The sequence below is a fragment of the Vanessa tameamea genome, chromosome 20, assembly GCF_037043105.1.
Source record: "Vanessa tameamea isolate UH-Manoa-2023 chromosome 20, ilVanTame1 primary haplotype, whole genome shotgun sequence".
Lineage (NCBI taxonomy): Eukaryota > Metazoa > Arthropoda > Insecta > Lepidoptera > Nymphalidae > Vanessa > Vanessa tameamea.
Genome location: NC_087328.1, coordinates 8075695 through 8089080, shown reverse-complemented (window position 1 = coordinate 8089080; position 13386 = coordinate 8075695). Strand labels below are relative to the sequence as shown.

Here is a 13386-nt window from a genome sequence, read left to right as displayed (position 1 = left end):
GGAAAACAAAAAGTCAAATAATGCTAACAACAATGATTAAGCAATATTAACTTACAATACCAAGTAACAAAAACTATTGTGACAATAGAACATATACATTTATATTATATTATTGTTTAAATAAGTGAAAAAAACAAAAGAAGTAGACTCAATACAAGAGAAAAACTAAATTAAATAGTGAAGATTGTTATGAACGGTGCAGCGTGAGAAAAAGTATTTCAACCTTGTACTTTTTGGAGGTCACTTTTTGCATTAATGGGAAGTAGAAAGTAAATCAAGCAATTGTTAATTGTTGGACGTAAAATCGTAGTAGGCAAGGCGCATCGAAAATGTAAGGGTTAAAATTTCTTTCCGTGCCAATGTCTACGGTCTGTATACTGTAACATCTTATCATCAGACGCCACATATACCAGTCTTGCCTATTTAAATAATAAAAAAAAAACAATGTTGCAGATTGGAATTGTTCTGTGATTTCGGTGGTCTCTCCGGTCCTGAAGCCATAGCGCATGATGGCGTGGCCCTTCCAGTCTGCTCCGACTTCCGGTACCTCGGTTCACTCATTCAAGGCGATGGCGAAATAGATCGAACGGTGAAGCACAGGATTAACATAGGGGGATGAAATGGCGGCAGGTTATGGGAGCAATTTGTGACCCCCGTATTCCCCTTAAACTTAAGGGGAAGATCTATAAAACCATGGTCAGGCCTTCTGTTCTATATGGATCAGAATGTTGGGCTACAAAAGGGATGACAGAAAGACAATTGCATGTGGCGGAGATGAGAATGCTGAGAGGAATGTGTGGTGTTACGCGAATGGATAGAGTAAGGAATGAGTACATAAGAGGAAGTTTGAAATTAGCACTGGTAACCGAGAAGCTATCTGGAAACCGGCTGTCTTGGTATGGGCATGTTATGCGGAGGAATGAGGACCATGTTTTGAGAAAGGTTTTGAGAATGGATGTGGATGGATATAGAGGTAGGGGACGAAACGATGGATGGATTGTGTGAAAGACGATTTGGTTAGAAAGAATGTTACTTGTGAGATGACGTCCGACAGAGAACTATGGAAGAAGAAGACATGCTGCGCCGACCCCAAGTAAAATGGGGATAAGGGCAGGAGGATGATGAGACAATAAGAAAAATAAAAGTGAATTTTACAATGTTTCCTTCAGTGGAGGCGTCTACACGTTTTCAAAAATGTAAAAAAAAAACTATATGTGACTATACTCGAGCTTGTCAGATAATCAGATATTGATAGTTTAAATGCCAACGTGTCTCTGATTGAACAAAGGTATGCAAAATCGGGTAGTCTATATGATTAGGGTTAGGGCATAAAAACAAAATTATTCAGGTGGCTTAGATACCCAGAGAAATGCAAAAAAACTTGAAATGCAAACGAATTACAATTATATCGGTTTTTTCTTTTTTTTACCGAAACTGAGTGCTTGTTCAAAATGTTAAGATGCATTAACAAAACAATCTGTCTCTAGGCTTATTGGATGGGACTTAAAGACTTCCATCCTTTTAAATCTCAATCATCAGACAACAATACAATCTGTATAAAAAACAGTTTTACTATTATAACAGTGGTTCCAAAAATTCAAATACAATATAACGCCGCCGTAGGTTTAATTCTTAATGGCGACTACAATTTTGTATATATCAGAGTTTATGTCCAGGATCTACTTATGGGAATATCATAACAAAAACTGATTTGATTGGTTTTTAAATTCTAAATCTATATAAAATAGATAAAGACGAAACAGTTCAGCTAAGTACCGATTTTTTTTATTTGGTAGCTGTGGTCGCCCAACTATCGGTTTATCGATAAAAAAATGACAATAAATAATAAAACTTCAAATAAGTGTCATCACTTATAATGGTCCATATAATTCATAAAGAATAAATCACAATGCATTAGTTTATTATACTTAAATTATTTTACACAATACATACAAGGAGTATTAAATGGTGAATATTTAACTTAGATACCAGTTTGCTACAGAGAATGCTTACATTGTAACATCATTCACATTTAAAATACTGTTATTTTCATTCAATTAAAAAATATTTTTAATTAACAATCAAAAATAGTGTAAACTTTTCAACCTATATTATTTATTATAGAATAACTAATTTTTAGTTTTCTTGAAGTGAAACTTCTTTGGATTCGAATTTGAATGTTTACATATGTAATGTTTCACAGTAAGATGTTATTTTAACTCAAGAAGGAATTTCCTTTTCCTCTATACTGTATTGTAAAAGTTCAATTCTCATATACTTTTTGTTGTGCTTAAATAAAATTTCTCTTAATTAATATTTAGTGAGGTTTTACACAGATTTATTTTAAGATTTATATAAGAAATTGATATTAGACAATTTGTATTCGAATTATACATTAAGACGAGTACATAAACAGTTAAGTGTAAATATTACAATAAATACATTTTGCGCTTATTATTAACTGCACCAAAATTAATATTAAATTGTGATTTCACGGGTAACTAACAACACATAAATTATGTTATTTGAGATTACTATTAAAATATCATTGCTTAATAATACTAAAATATATTTACAATAATAATATTGTGATATTTGGCTCCATATTGTTTTTCCATAATTATAGTATAATTAATTTGGTATGAAGTGCTTCTTATAACTTACTTATTTTAAATTATATTGGAATATTTGTTAATAATTAATAATATTCATGTTATGATGATAATATTTATTATTTTAATACATAAATTTATAGTATTCATTCTAATATTTTGTTAAGTTATATATATTGAAATGATAATTGAATAGTTTCTGTTTTTTTTTTATAATATTTTATTGATTATAATAGGTACCAAGAAACACTTCACATTGCTTATAAATAACACCAAAAATTGTGATGTGTAAATTAAACTAAATATATATTATATTTACAGTCAGACTTTTTACAATAAAACTTTATTACAACATTAACAAACATTTATAATTAGAATTCCAAAAACATTTATTTAAATTTCAAATCTGGCCATTATTAGACGCCATCTTGTTAATATCATAGACATAAAATATGATTGCATTTTCATTTAATTATTTTTTTTAATAAATATTAATATGAAAAACATAAGGAATATTTTTAAATGGAATAACAAGGCTGTGACTACAGCAATATACAGCCTGAGAATGCTATTATTTTTGCACATATAACTATTATTTATTGTTGAAAAACAATAATCATGTATTCTTTGTCTAATAATTATAGCTGATAAGTAAAATACAGATTATATTATTATGGATAACTTTTCAAAAATTGTAATAATAATTATATTCCTGAACACAGGGCAGGTACTGACAATGTGTTATAATATTTAATATTGAATATTATAATAATATGACTAGTGATATGTTATGATAACTTTACATAGGGATTGGTAAATATTATTTCGAATACCATTAAAAGTTGACGAGATTACTTTCTTGATATTTATATAGGTAAATGTGATGTTTATTAAATTTTAATATTAAATATATACACAACGCACCATGAGGGGAATCAATAATCACGAATTTTGTATAAAATATTTTCTAATCTAAAAAACTAAATAATATGCATAATGCAGTCAGGCTTTTTGGTTGATCCCTTAGGGGAAATTTGGGTAGTTAAACGTGGCAACAATAACAGCTTATATACATTTACTCATCCAGTGAAAGACATTCTTGTTTCATATATTGTGTATATCTTTCACTGTAAGAAGTGCCCGTAGCTGTTAGACATACGCCTTATAATAGGGTAAAGTATAAAACGAATGTCAGAGGTAGGTAAATTTTTTATACTAAAAAGTATTTTTGATCAAAAAATTATGCTTAATATTTGATTTAACATTTGCATTACTTGCATATTTACTATATTTGAAATTAGAGACCAGGATTGGCCAAGTATTTATAACAACACACCAATATCAATATTCACTGATAAAATATTCTTAGCCTTTTTCAATGGCTATTTTCACGCCAATAAAGTCATACTTAAGTCCAGTCCAATATGGAGTGGCTTAAGTGGAATGTTTGGATCATACATTCGATTCAGGTCCTTCTGTATTATGCTTGAACGAGGCTCGAATTCTTGCTAAGTACAAAGCGCAAATGTGGCCGTAGCATTTATTGTACCACTCTGGAGTTCGGCCCCTGTAAATAAGTTATTTAACATTATGATTGCCCAGCAACACGCATTCAACATAGAGATTTAAAATTTGCAGAAAATCTCTGCAATATGAGGAATCATCCCACTCCACCCTAATTTTCAATTGAATCCAAAACGACTCGCTGGCAGTCGTATGTCGGTATGATAGTGATCGAGTGTGGATAACTATAATCCGGCACAAGCTATATTTTTCGTTTTTTGTTCCTAGTAGCAATGTTTGAGAATAAAAACTTCAATTTATTACTATTTGTTTTTTTGTTAGCTGTCAAGTAACCGTGATTTCTATACTGCATGTCGGATGGATAATATTGTTCGATAAATAACACAATTAGAACTCCAATATTGAATCATAACAAGTTTAGTTTCGATTACTCACATGGTGTCGACGCGAGCCAAATGCACGAGCCTGCTGCGGCCTTTGCCGGCGGGCTGCGCCAGGTAGCGCGACGCGAGCACCACGCCGCGCGCGCCCTCCGTCGGCGCCGCGCCGTGCGCCACCGACGTCTCGGCCACCGCGCACCAGCCGCCGCCGCCGCCACCTCCGCCGCCCTGCTGCCACGACCTGCGCGCGCACACCGTAGCTTAACATATTTTGCGACTTCTACTTATTACCACTAAACTATTTTTATTATTTCAATAATTAGTTAGATTATGCTGTCTCACTCTAACGACCTTTTAGCTTAAAGGTACTTTTTTAAATGCTTTTTAATTTATTTCCATAATTTTTATTTATAGTGCAAATTTTAAACTATTGTCAACTATTTATGGAAATGTATTTTAATTTAGAAACTGAAGGGATTATTTTTATAAAATGTTACGTTATATGTTTGTTGCTTTAGGACAAAAACTTTAGTAGAAGAAAAAAAGTTACCGTAGCACGCAGTAATCCCTCGGCGCCAAATTAAAGCTCGAAGCTGTGATGTACTGAAACACTTCAGCATTCGGTCCCAATTTTTCTGCCACCCGCCACTTCACAAGAGAATCATCCCATATGTGCCGCTCGCGGAGTATCCTGTTATCATAGAAAATGATATGAATACGCCCGTTCATCGTATCTATTCATATAATATATTAGTAATAATGTACCTTTGCATAACCTCCTGCGGCGGCGCTTCGACATCAGTGGTCGCACGCCACAACCTCAGCGGGTGGCCGTCTCCAACTTTCTTACAACACAGCTCCACGTGAGGAGCTGCTCCCGATACTGACATCCAACCTCGTGTTCTGAAATTAGATGAGTTTTATGATTATTGACATAAGATTTATTTTTTCTAACTTTGTAATGACTACTTCAACAACCTGATATATAAATACTCAGATTATTTAAAAAATCCTAAAATATTCAATGTTTATTACTATTAGCATTTTTCGATTTTGATATTTTCATTCTTTTGGGAAAAGACATTTTGATCTTGCATTTCATTAGTGTAAGAGTGAAAAAGAAAAAAAAGTTAAATAAAAAACACACAATAAAAAAGTATTTTCTGTGATCAAATTATTGTATTTTGAATATTGAATCGTGTTTCGTTTTTTTAATACACCAAATCTAAAGTGATACTACTTTTAAGCATCTACGTTGCACCAACACATCTAAGATGATGATGAAGTGATTTATTTATAATCTGCTCTTTAATGTAATGTACATTACAGTACATTCCAACATTATTCCGTAAGTCTTATATTATTATACTTACAAACAACACTAAATTAAATAAACCAATTTTTGCTAATTTAAATTTAGATTAATTGCATATAATACATTAAATATAATTATATAATATTGTAGTTATTTTTTATTCGGGTTTTAGTCGCGATCATACTTTTTTTTATTTTGGCTGACTTCAGTCAGATTTGTGTCATAAGTTTACCTTTTAAAAAAAATTTGATTTGACCAATTAAATTGAATACCCTTGATTGTATTATTACTAGTATTAGTGTGTGTGCACATTACGAGTGTGCAGAAATTCAACTCAGTTGGTGAAATTGGTTGAATGTATAATTTCAAGATAATGTAAACCACACATACTAACAGACGAGGTTAAATAAGCGCTAGCAGACAAAGTACAATCGTGACTAATCGTGATCGTGATCATGAAAAACCGAATATACAATATAAAAGGGAATTTTTTTTCTAATTGTTAGAGATTTAAGATAAATAGACGAAGAAAGAGATAAAGTTATAGAAAACAGTAAAGAACAGATTATTACACCGAGATGAGCCGTGAATGGCTAACACCTATGTCTCACCTCTTTCCAGATCTGCCACAGACTCTAAAAAGGCATGAAAAAGGTCAATACTATATTAAATTCTACTAAGTGAAGTGAAATTGAAGATGTAGTACTTCCTATTTATTTATTTGATTCGGTTAGTACGTAATGTTTACCATAATTTGTTGTACTTACTTTTCTTTGGCTTCTTTAAGTAAGGCTTGGATGCAGGCGTATTGGAAGCCTTTCCAGTCTTGATTGAAATCTGCTCCCAATTCTTCAAGTGCAACCTGAAATATAAAAGATATAAAAATTACTTGCTTTGATAAAACATTTAATATTTACGTCAGAAAATGTTGTTTTTGCGTTTTCATAAACATTTATTAAACCTGATGTGTGCGTGTGTGCGTCTGCGTGCTTATATTTAAATATTAAAAATGTATTTATTTGTAGACGATATTATTTTTATTTATGTCATAGAACTATCATCATTTTTAAAGTGCTAATGTTTAGTGGTGGTGCAAACGACTTACTATCAAATGGCCCATTTTGAAGTTTAATATAAAACGTCACTCATTACGATAAATTATTCACATACACTATTAGTTTTATATATTTTAGTAAATAATATACCTACTGGCACACTTTCCTCGAAGTAGTTGAACTTGCATCGCGCAAGCATGTCCGCTGGTGCTAGGAACAGCTGCCGGTGTTGTTGAATGAGGAGCAGCAGACAAGCGTGTGCAGCACGAGACTCGCTAATCTGTCGCTGGTCTGCTACGCTCTCAATTATCATCCTGGAATTTAAAAATAAATTTGAATTTATTTTAAACATTATGCTAATTACACTGATATATTTCATCTCTACATTACTCATATTTAAGATTATACAAACCGATAACAAATAAATATTCATAGTTAATATTAGGATGATTAAAAAAGCAATTACACAAATAATACCTATTAGAGTTGCCTTCCTTAGTGCTACCAGTGTGGGGGGGCGCGTGGTGTAGCCTTAACAATGTCGGAGCAAAGCAAACCGCCAGATTGGAAGCTGTCATTTGATTAACAGCAGAATGTTCTGCAACCTGTAAAATTGTAATTAATCTTTTATTATCTATAAGAAACTAAATTCTGTGAATGGAATCCATTAATGCAATAATGATCGACGGTTTCGTCAAATTATTATTTTAATTAGAATGTTTTATTGTGTGCAATAAATACAACTTTAAATGTTTATTATGATATTACAGGAAATCTACTGGATTGTTCAATAAAAACTTTATTATATTATTACTGAAATAGAGTATTTAACCTGAATATTTATATTTAACCTCCTAAATCTTATTGATGAATAGTCGTTTTATAAATAAATGTTTTAAATACATTTTAAATGTACCTCTGACAAAAATATCAATAGCGATTGTAATGCTTCTAAATGCTCTTCGGGCAGAAGAAGCAATGCACACTGGACTGCATCAGGCCTCAACGGTTCCGGAACATCTGATGATTAAAATTACATAAATTAATAAACCGTGTACCTTAATTAATATATAGTAATTATTTATCTCAAGGATCTCATTAAATGGTTTGGTGACAACGATATCAGTAGCTATACATTGCTGAATTCCAATTTAGATTTTATTATCTATCTAACAATAATTTAATTACCACGCACTGTTAACTAATCGTCCTACAATGTTTTTCCCAACTGGGCAAAGGTCTCCTTTCCTGTTCTAAAGCTCTTTCTAGCACACTGCTCCAATGAGGTTTAATGGATACACATGTAGGAGAATTTCAGATACACGTAGGTTACCCCCAAGATGTTTTCCTTCATCGCCAAACATGAGATGCATAATAATTATTAACACAAATTAATTACATGGAAACTCAGAGGAGCTTGTCCGGAATTGTATTGGATTTACGTGTTCATATCGCTTTTAAGCCTTTCTAACGTAAATTAAATATAAAAATTAATAAGTTCTGAAGTTACTCACGTTGAAATATAGCTATAAACGTTTCACTTAGTTTGTTTGTCAGTAATGCATCTGGCAGTTCCCTGAAATACTGTTTCACCATGTCCGCTACGTCATGCGCCTGAGCACCCTCGAAGCTTAAACTAGATTGGTTTGGATCAATGGTGTTCATGTTTTCTATCGCAAATGCAGCATTGACTGCGCCAGCTGATTCGACACAGGTCCTCAATTTTGCCGTTCTGGATTTTACGCCTGCCTTCCGAAATATTCCCATCTAAAAAAATATAATCAAGTTTAGAGTTCAAGTTTGATATTAATCAATAAAGACAAGACGTAAGCGACATTTATTTGTTTTTTGTTGTAAGTTGTAAATAATAGAATGGACCTAAGACATACCTGATCTAAAGCATTATGTTTGAGCCAATTTAGGGCACACTGTATCGGTTTTGGTAAAGAGTGCCCTGTCCTCTGTAATGATATGGTTAAAGGTACGCCAAAAACTGTTTTATCTGAAAAAGAAAAAATAAATTAAATTAAATTAGGAAAACCTGGAATGGATCACATCGACGTGATCATCTAAATTATATAAATAATTAAAGGTATTTTTTGTTGTTCTCGTACCTTTATAATCAGGTGTTTTAATTTTCCGTATAAGTTTAGGTAGTTCCCAATTCCAGCCTGATTTGTGTGAAGGGCAATACCTTTCCATGCAAGCAGTTAGTCTTAACAGCGCTAGTTTCCTCAGGATATGCAATTGACCACACGACAAAGAGGACATTGGTCGGGACACTGTAAAAAATACAATACGAATGTAACAAGACATTTCAAAATGTAATGTAACTTAGAGAACGAATATACGAAACCAGGCCTAAAGACAAAAGTTCTGTTAACAGGACCAAATGCGTCGAAATGACGACGGCAAGTATATTCGTAATTTAACTTACGATACGTTTCAGGATTTTTCTGGTTCGGCGTTGGTTGCAGCGTGTTATTTGCTTTTGGTCCACCATTGAGAGCACTTGTCCTAAATGAATACCATCTTTGAATATTGTTTCTGAAACAAAATAATGTATTTTTTAAATATACTGAAACTAAAAAACTTATTTAATAAAAGTAACAACACTTTTATTTTGTAATTTAATTTGTATGTAAGGAATGGATTATATTTCTTACAGGGCCAATGTCTATGAGCAGCGGTAACCATTTACCTGATGCTAAATGGTCACCACCCGTTTGTTCGTCCATCTACCGTAATTAAAACAAAAAACAAAATTGTAATATAAAAGAAAGTATTATAAAGGGATCAGGGCTGAGTTTGTCGAATCAGGGACTAATTCATTTAATAAATCTTACTTCTTCGTTTTGAGGTCCAGGCTATCATCGTCGTCGTCTTGATCTCCATCATGTGACCTCGATCCAGCTGAGTTTGGACTACTATCGAGTTCTGAACTCCTCGATGCAGATTTATCTCTTTTGAGACTTCTATCTCGAAACCTGCGAAATTAAAAAAGGTACAGTTATAGTTGTATTCGTGAGAATATTACTTTCTGTATAATATGCTAATTATTAACATACTTACGCGTTATCATTGTAAAGAGATAAGAATGAATACATAATTTTATTTATATGTAATATTTAGACTTAATGTACGAAATCTTTGCTAATATATTAAATTAAAAAATGTATATTAATATTTATCTGTTGAAAGCTATAAAGGTACATCAAGTTCAATGACTTTCATGATTCATTGCAAAAGAAAATTCCGTACAATACTTCGCTCCCGCTGTACATTAGCATACGAATAACTTATTAGTCTTGTAGTATTAGTTATTACAGACAAACACTCGTTTAGTAATGGTCTGGTCAGAGGTAATTAGTGCACGGTAATCGCTTTCAAAATGGCGCAGTAATCTTTGTTTACGGACGTGCTACTAGTTTCGTTTATATGATTTATTAGGTTGTAAAGCATTGTAGACATGTTGTTATTTATGTAACTGTAAATATTTGTCTTGCATTACTTATAGATTTAGCAAAAACATGCGAGTGTGAGTTTACTATTAAAGTTCTTTAAAATATTTGTCACTTTGAAAACAATCTAATTCCATCTAGATTTTTCTACAAACTTTATTAGATTCCTAGAAGTTATTATATATATATATTCATACTTAATAAAATAATGTAAGGAAGTTCTTAACTTAACAGCGCTTTCGTAATATTTTGCGCTCAAGAAACAATTTCCGACTTCGAATAACGTTTTGGAAGACATTCTCGAATGAGTTATCTAAGCGTGTTAATATTTTAAAATTGATTTATTATATAATAAATATTTTTGTATTATTTAGTTTTTTACATACATTTTTTGTTAATACATACTTTTGTCCATCTTTCCCCAAGTTTAATGAGCTTGTCCTAATAGCTTGCCGCCGATGTGGTGTGTGCGCTGGAGACTTCTGAACTTCCCGGAGAATTTCTGGGTCTGCCTTGAGTTCAACTGGTGATGGTGGTTCTACATATACCTAATTAAAAGAATAGTCATAGAAACATATTAATAAAATTGATATTCCAAAGAAATAAAGTATGTGACAATGCACAATTGCATCAGTTAACTAACCTCTGTATTATGATGTTGAATATTATGCTCCTTATAATAATTGTGCCTCCAGCTTGCCGGTTGGCACTCTGAATCGCTTAGGGCACTTGAATCATCACTTTTTAGGCCTCGATGGAAGATTCTTTTCGCTCTTCCCAATTTTGACTTAGAACTTTTATTGCTTGAGCCCATACTGTTATCTGAAGCGTAACTTGAACTATCATCACCAAAAGGCGGGTGCAGTACAAACGATTGTTCGAGAGGAGCTATAGGAGAAGGTGGCATTATTGTCATAGGGGATGGAGGTTGGGTACGAATAGCAGGAGCATGGAGGGGAGAGCTATGGAAATCGGGAAAAGGAAATGCAGTAGGCGTTGTTGGTGTCATATCAATATAATTTAAATCTGCATATTTATCCTGCTGGACATCAAGAAAATGTGGAGATGAAACTATAACTTCAGTTCTGTTTTGACGTTTTCTTCTCCTCGTTTTCAAGGATTCAACCCTTCTTAATAAAGCTTTTGCTCCATCGCGTAGCCTTTCTGACCCAGTCCGTCTAAATCTGGTACCCGTTTCTTCTTCATCTTCTTTGTCACTCGGTAACTGAATGTGAGTTTGTTGGCCTGACACCGTTAACCTTGAATAACAAAATACCTCAATTTAATTGTTTCAAAAAAGTACGACTGACTGATTACTTATAAATTAGATTTTTTGAAAAGTTGTTTCATGAAACAAAATACGTTCAAATCAAAATGAAATTCAAAAGTCTTATAAAAAATATCAAATTAAATAAAACCATAACTCCGCTTGTTCCTAATTTGAAATTCAAAATTCAAATCGTTTAATTCGAATGTTAGTAACATTAAAATAATTTATCTCTGAGTTCTCATTCAATATATTATCACATTTGTAAATCAAATGGTTCATGGATATTAAAGAGCCAATTAGGCTCATTTACATGCTAAACTAAATGGATAGATGAAATGGCAATTAGTTACACGGATTAGATTAATTTTCGATGTCAGAAAGCGATCCCTGTACACTGGCATGATTAAGTAAATAATTCGGGATAATGAAGTTTCTCTGATTGGAATTCGAATAAATATTTGTTGAATAAAAATCAAAATAACCTTTATTTAAATAGACTTTTACGAGCACTTTTGAATCGTCATTTAACAAACTATTTTAAGCAAAACTACCATCAGTTCGGGATGAAGATTCTACCGAGAAGAACCGGTAAGTCAGTAAGTACTCTTTTCTAACATTTGAAATAAATTATGTTAGTAAAATTATATACATTATTTAGTCAATAAGTACACCACGATTTTTTTATCATCTATATAATCTTGTGTTGAATAATAGATAAGGATGTTAAGGTGAACATGCTTAAATCGCTTAAATCTGTTATATCTACTGATAATTACATTAAAACAATAAATAGGATGTATGCTAGATAATTCCATTTTTTTGTAGTAATTAATAAAAAAAAAATAAGAAAAATTATAAATTATTGTTTCCGGCTCTTCATGACCTAGTTTTTGTCGATGATAGTTTGACATTTAATTTGATACTGTATCATAACGATTCACAACTTAAATCTACTGGTTGGAGGCTGGTTGGCAATATAAGAAGCCGTTTTTTTACTTAGTGCCAATATCTATAGGCATTGGTCTCCACTTACCATCAGATAGGCCATTTCCTCATAATTTAATTAAAAGAACAAATACGATTTCGATATGCACTTCAGGTTATTACAGCGAAAATTTTACTAATAATATATTATAGATTAATGATACTTATTAAAAAATTCAACTATTTACAAAATTCAAGGACTTTCGTATATTTCTAAGTTATGCGAAACTCCTAAGGGGTTAAGCGTCGTTAAGACAACTTTGGAGTTTAACACATAACTTGTTTACAATTATTCTATTAGCCTTCTTGGTAAGTGATTTACGGAGGCGAAGTTTAGCATAATTTCGTTATACAATGTCGTTGGTTACTTTCGAAGTTTATGTTCTTTATTTGAAGTTTGATTATAAAAGAAGTTCAACAATATTTTGGGAATATTCAACTATATTATTATGAGAATATTCAAATTGTAGTTGTACGCATTATATTTTGATTGATTCGTATTTTAAAGTTAAGAAAAAGTCCAATTTAGGAAAGGAAACATTTAAGCAAGATTGAGATTACATTTTTAATCGTGATGTCCACATAAAATTATTTACGTTAAAAATGTTTTAGAGCGCTTCACGCTGTTTGTCTTTCAAAGCTTGCATTAGTGAGTTCCGCTCTAAAAATCATCATGCCCTTTATTTGGGATCGAAATTGACGCAATAGGTAAAGCTACAGTCATTTTATGAGCGGATTCCTTTCTTGAAGCATACATAAATATTTTAGCATAAGTTAAGTTAAAT

The 13386-nt window shown here is 32.0% G+C and overlaps 1 protein-coding gene across 4 annotated transcripts in view; it reads right to left on the bottom strand.

The window, feature by feature from the left end:
• Positions 1–13386, bottom strand: part of Cv-c (crossveinless c) — a 517053-nt gene that overhangs the window by 220170 nt on the left and 283497 nt on the right. For 3 of the 4 annotated variants that reach the window (XM_064218039.1, XM_026641562.2, XM_026641563.2), the window contains exons 6-20: positions 10991–11606; positions 10753–10895; positions 9733–9873; positions 9324–9433; positions 9001–9168; positions 8776–8888; positions 8401–8653; positions 7803–7906; positions 7364–7491; positions 7041–7200; positions 6599–6693; positions 5282–5419; positions 5067–5207; positions 4572–4757; positions 1859–4179 (exon numbers count right to left, since the gene is read on the bottom strand). In XM_064218039.1, the coding sequence (XP_064074109.1) occupies positions 4065–4179; positions 4572–4757; positions 5067–5207; positions 5282–5419; positions 6599–6693; positions 7041–7200; positions 7364–7491; positions 7803–7906; positions 8401–8653; positions 8776–8888; positions 9001–9168; positions 9324–9433; positions 9733–9873; positions 10753–10895; positions 10991–11606 (2611 nt within the window). In that variant the 3' untranslated portion in view covers positions 1859–4064. Of the gene's footprint in view, positions 1–1858; positions 4180–4567; positions 4758–5066; positions 5208–5281; positions 5420–6598; positions 6694–7040; positions 7201–7363; positions 7492–7802; positions 7907–8400; positions 8654–8775; positions 8889–9000; positions 9169–9323; positions 9434–9732; positions 9874–10752; positions 10896–10990; positions 11607–13386 lie in introns of those variants that run through there. The other variant, XM_064218040.1, reaches the window with a different exon arrangement.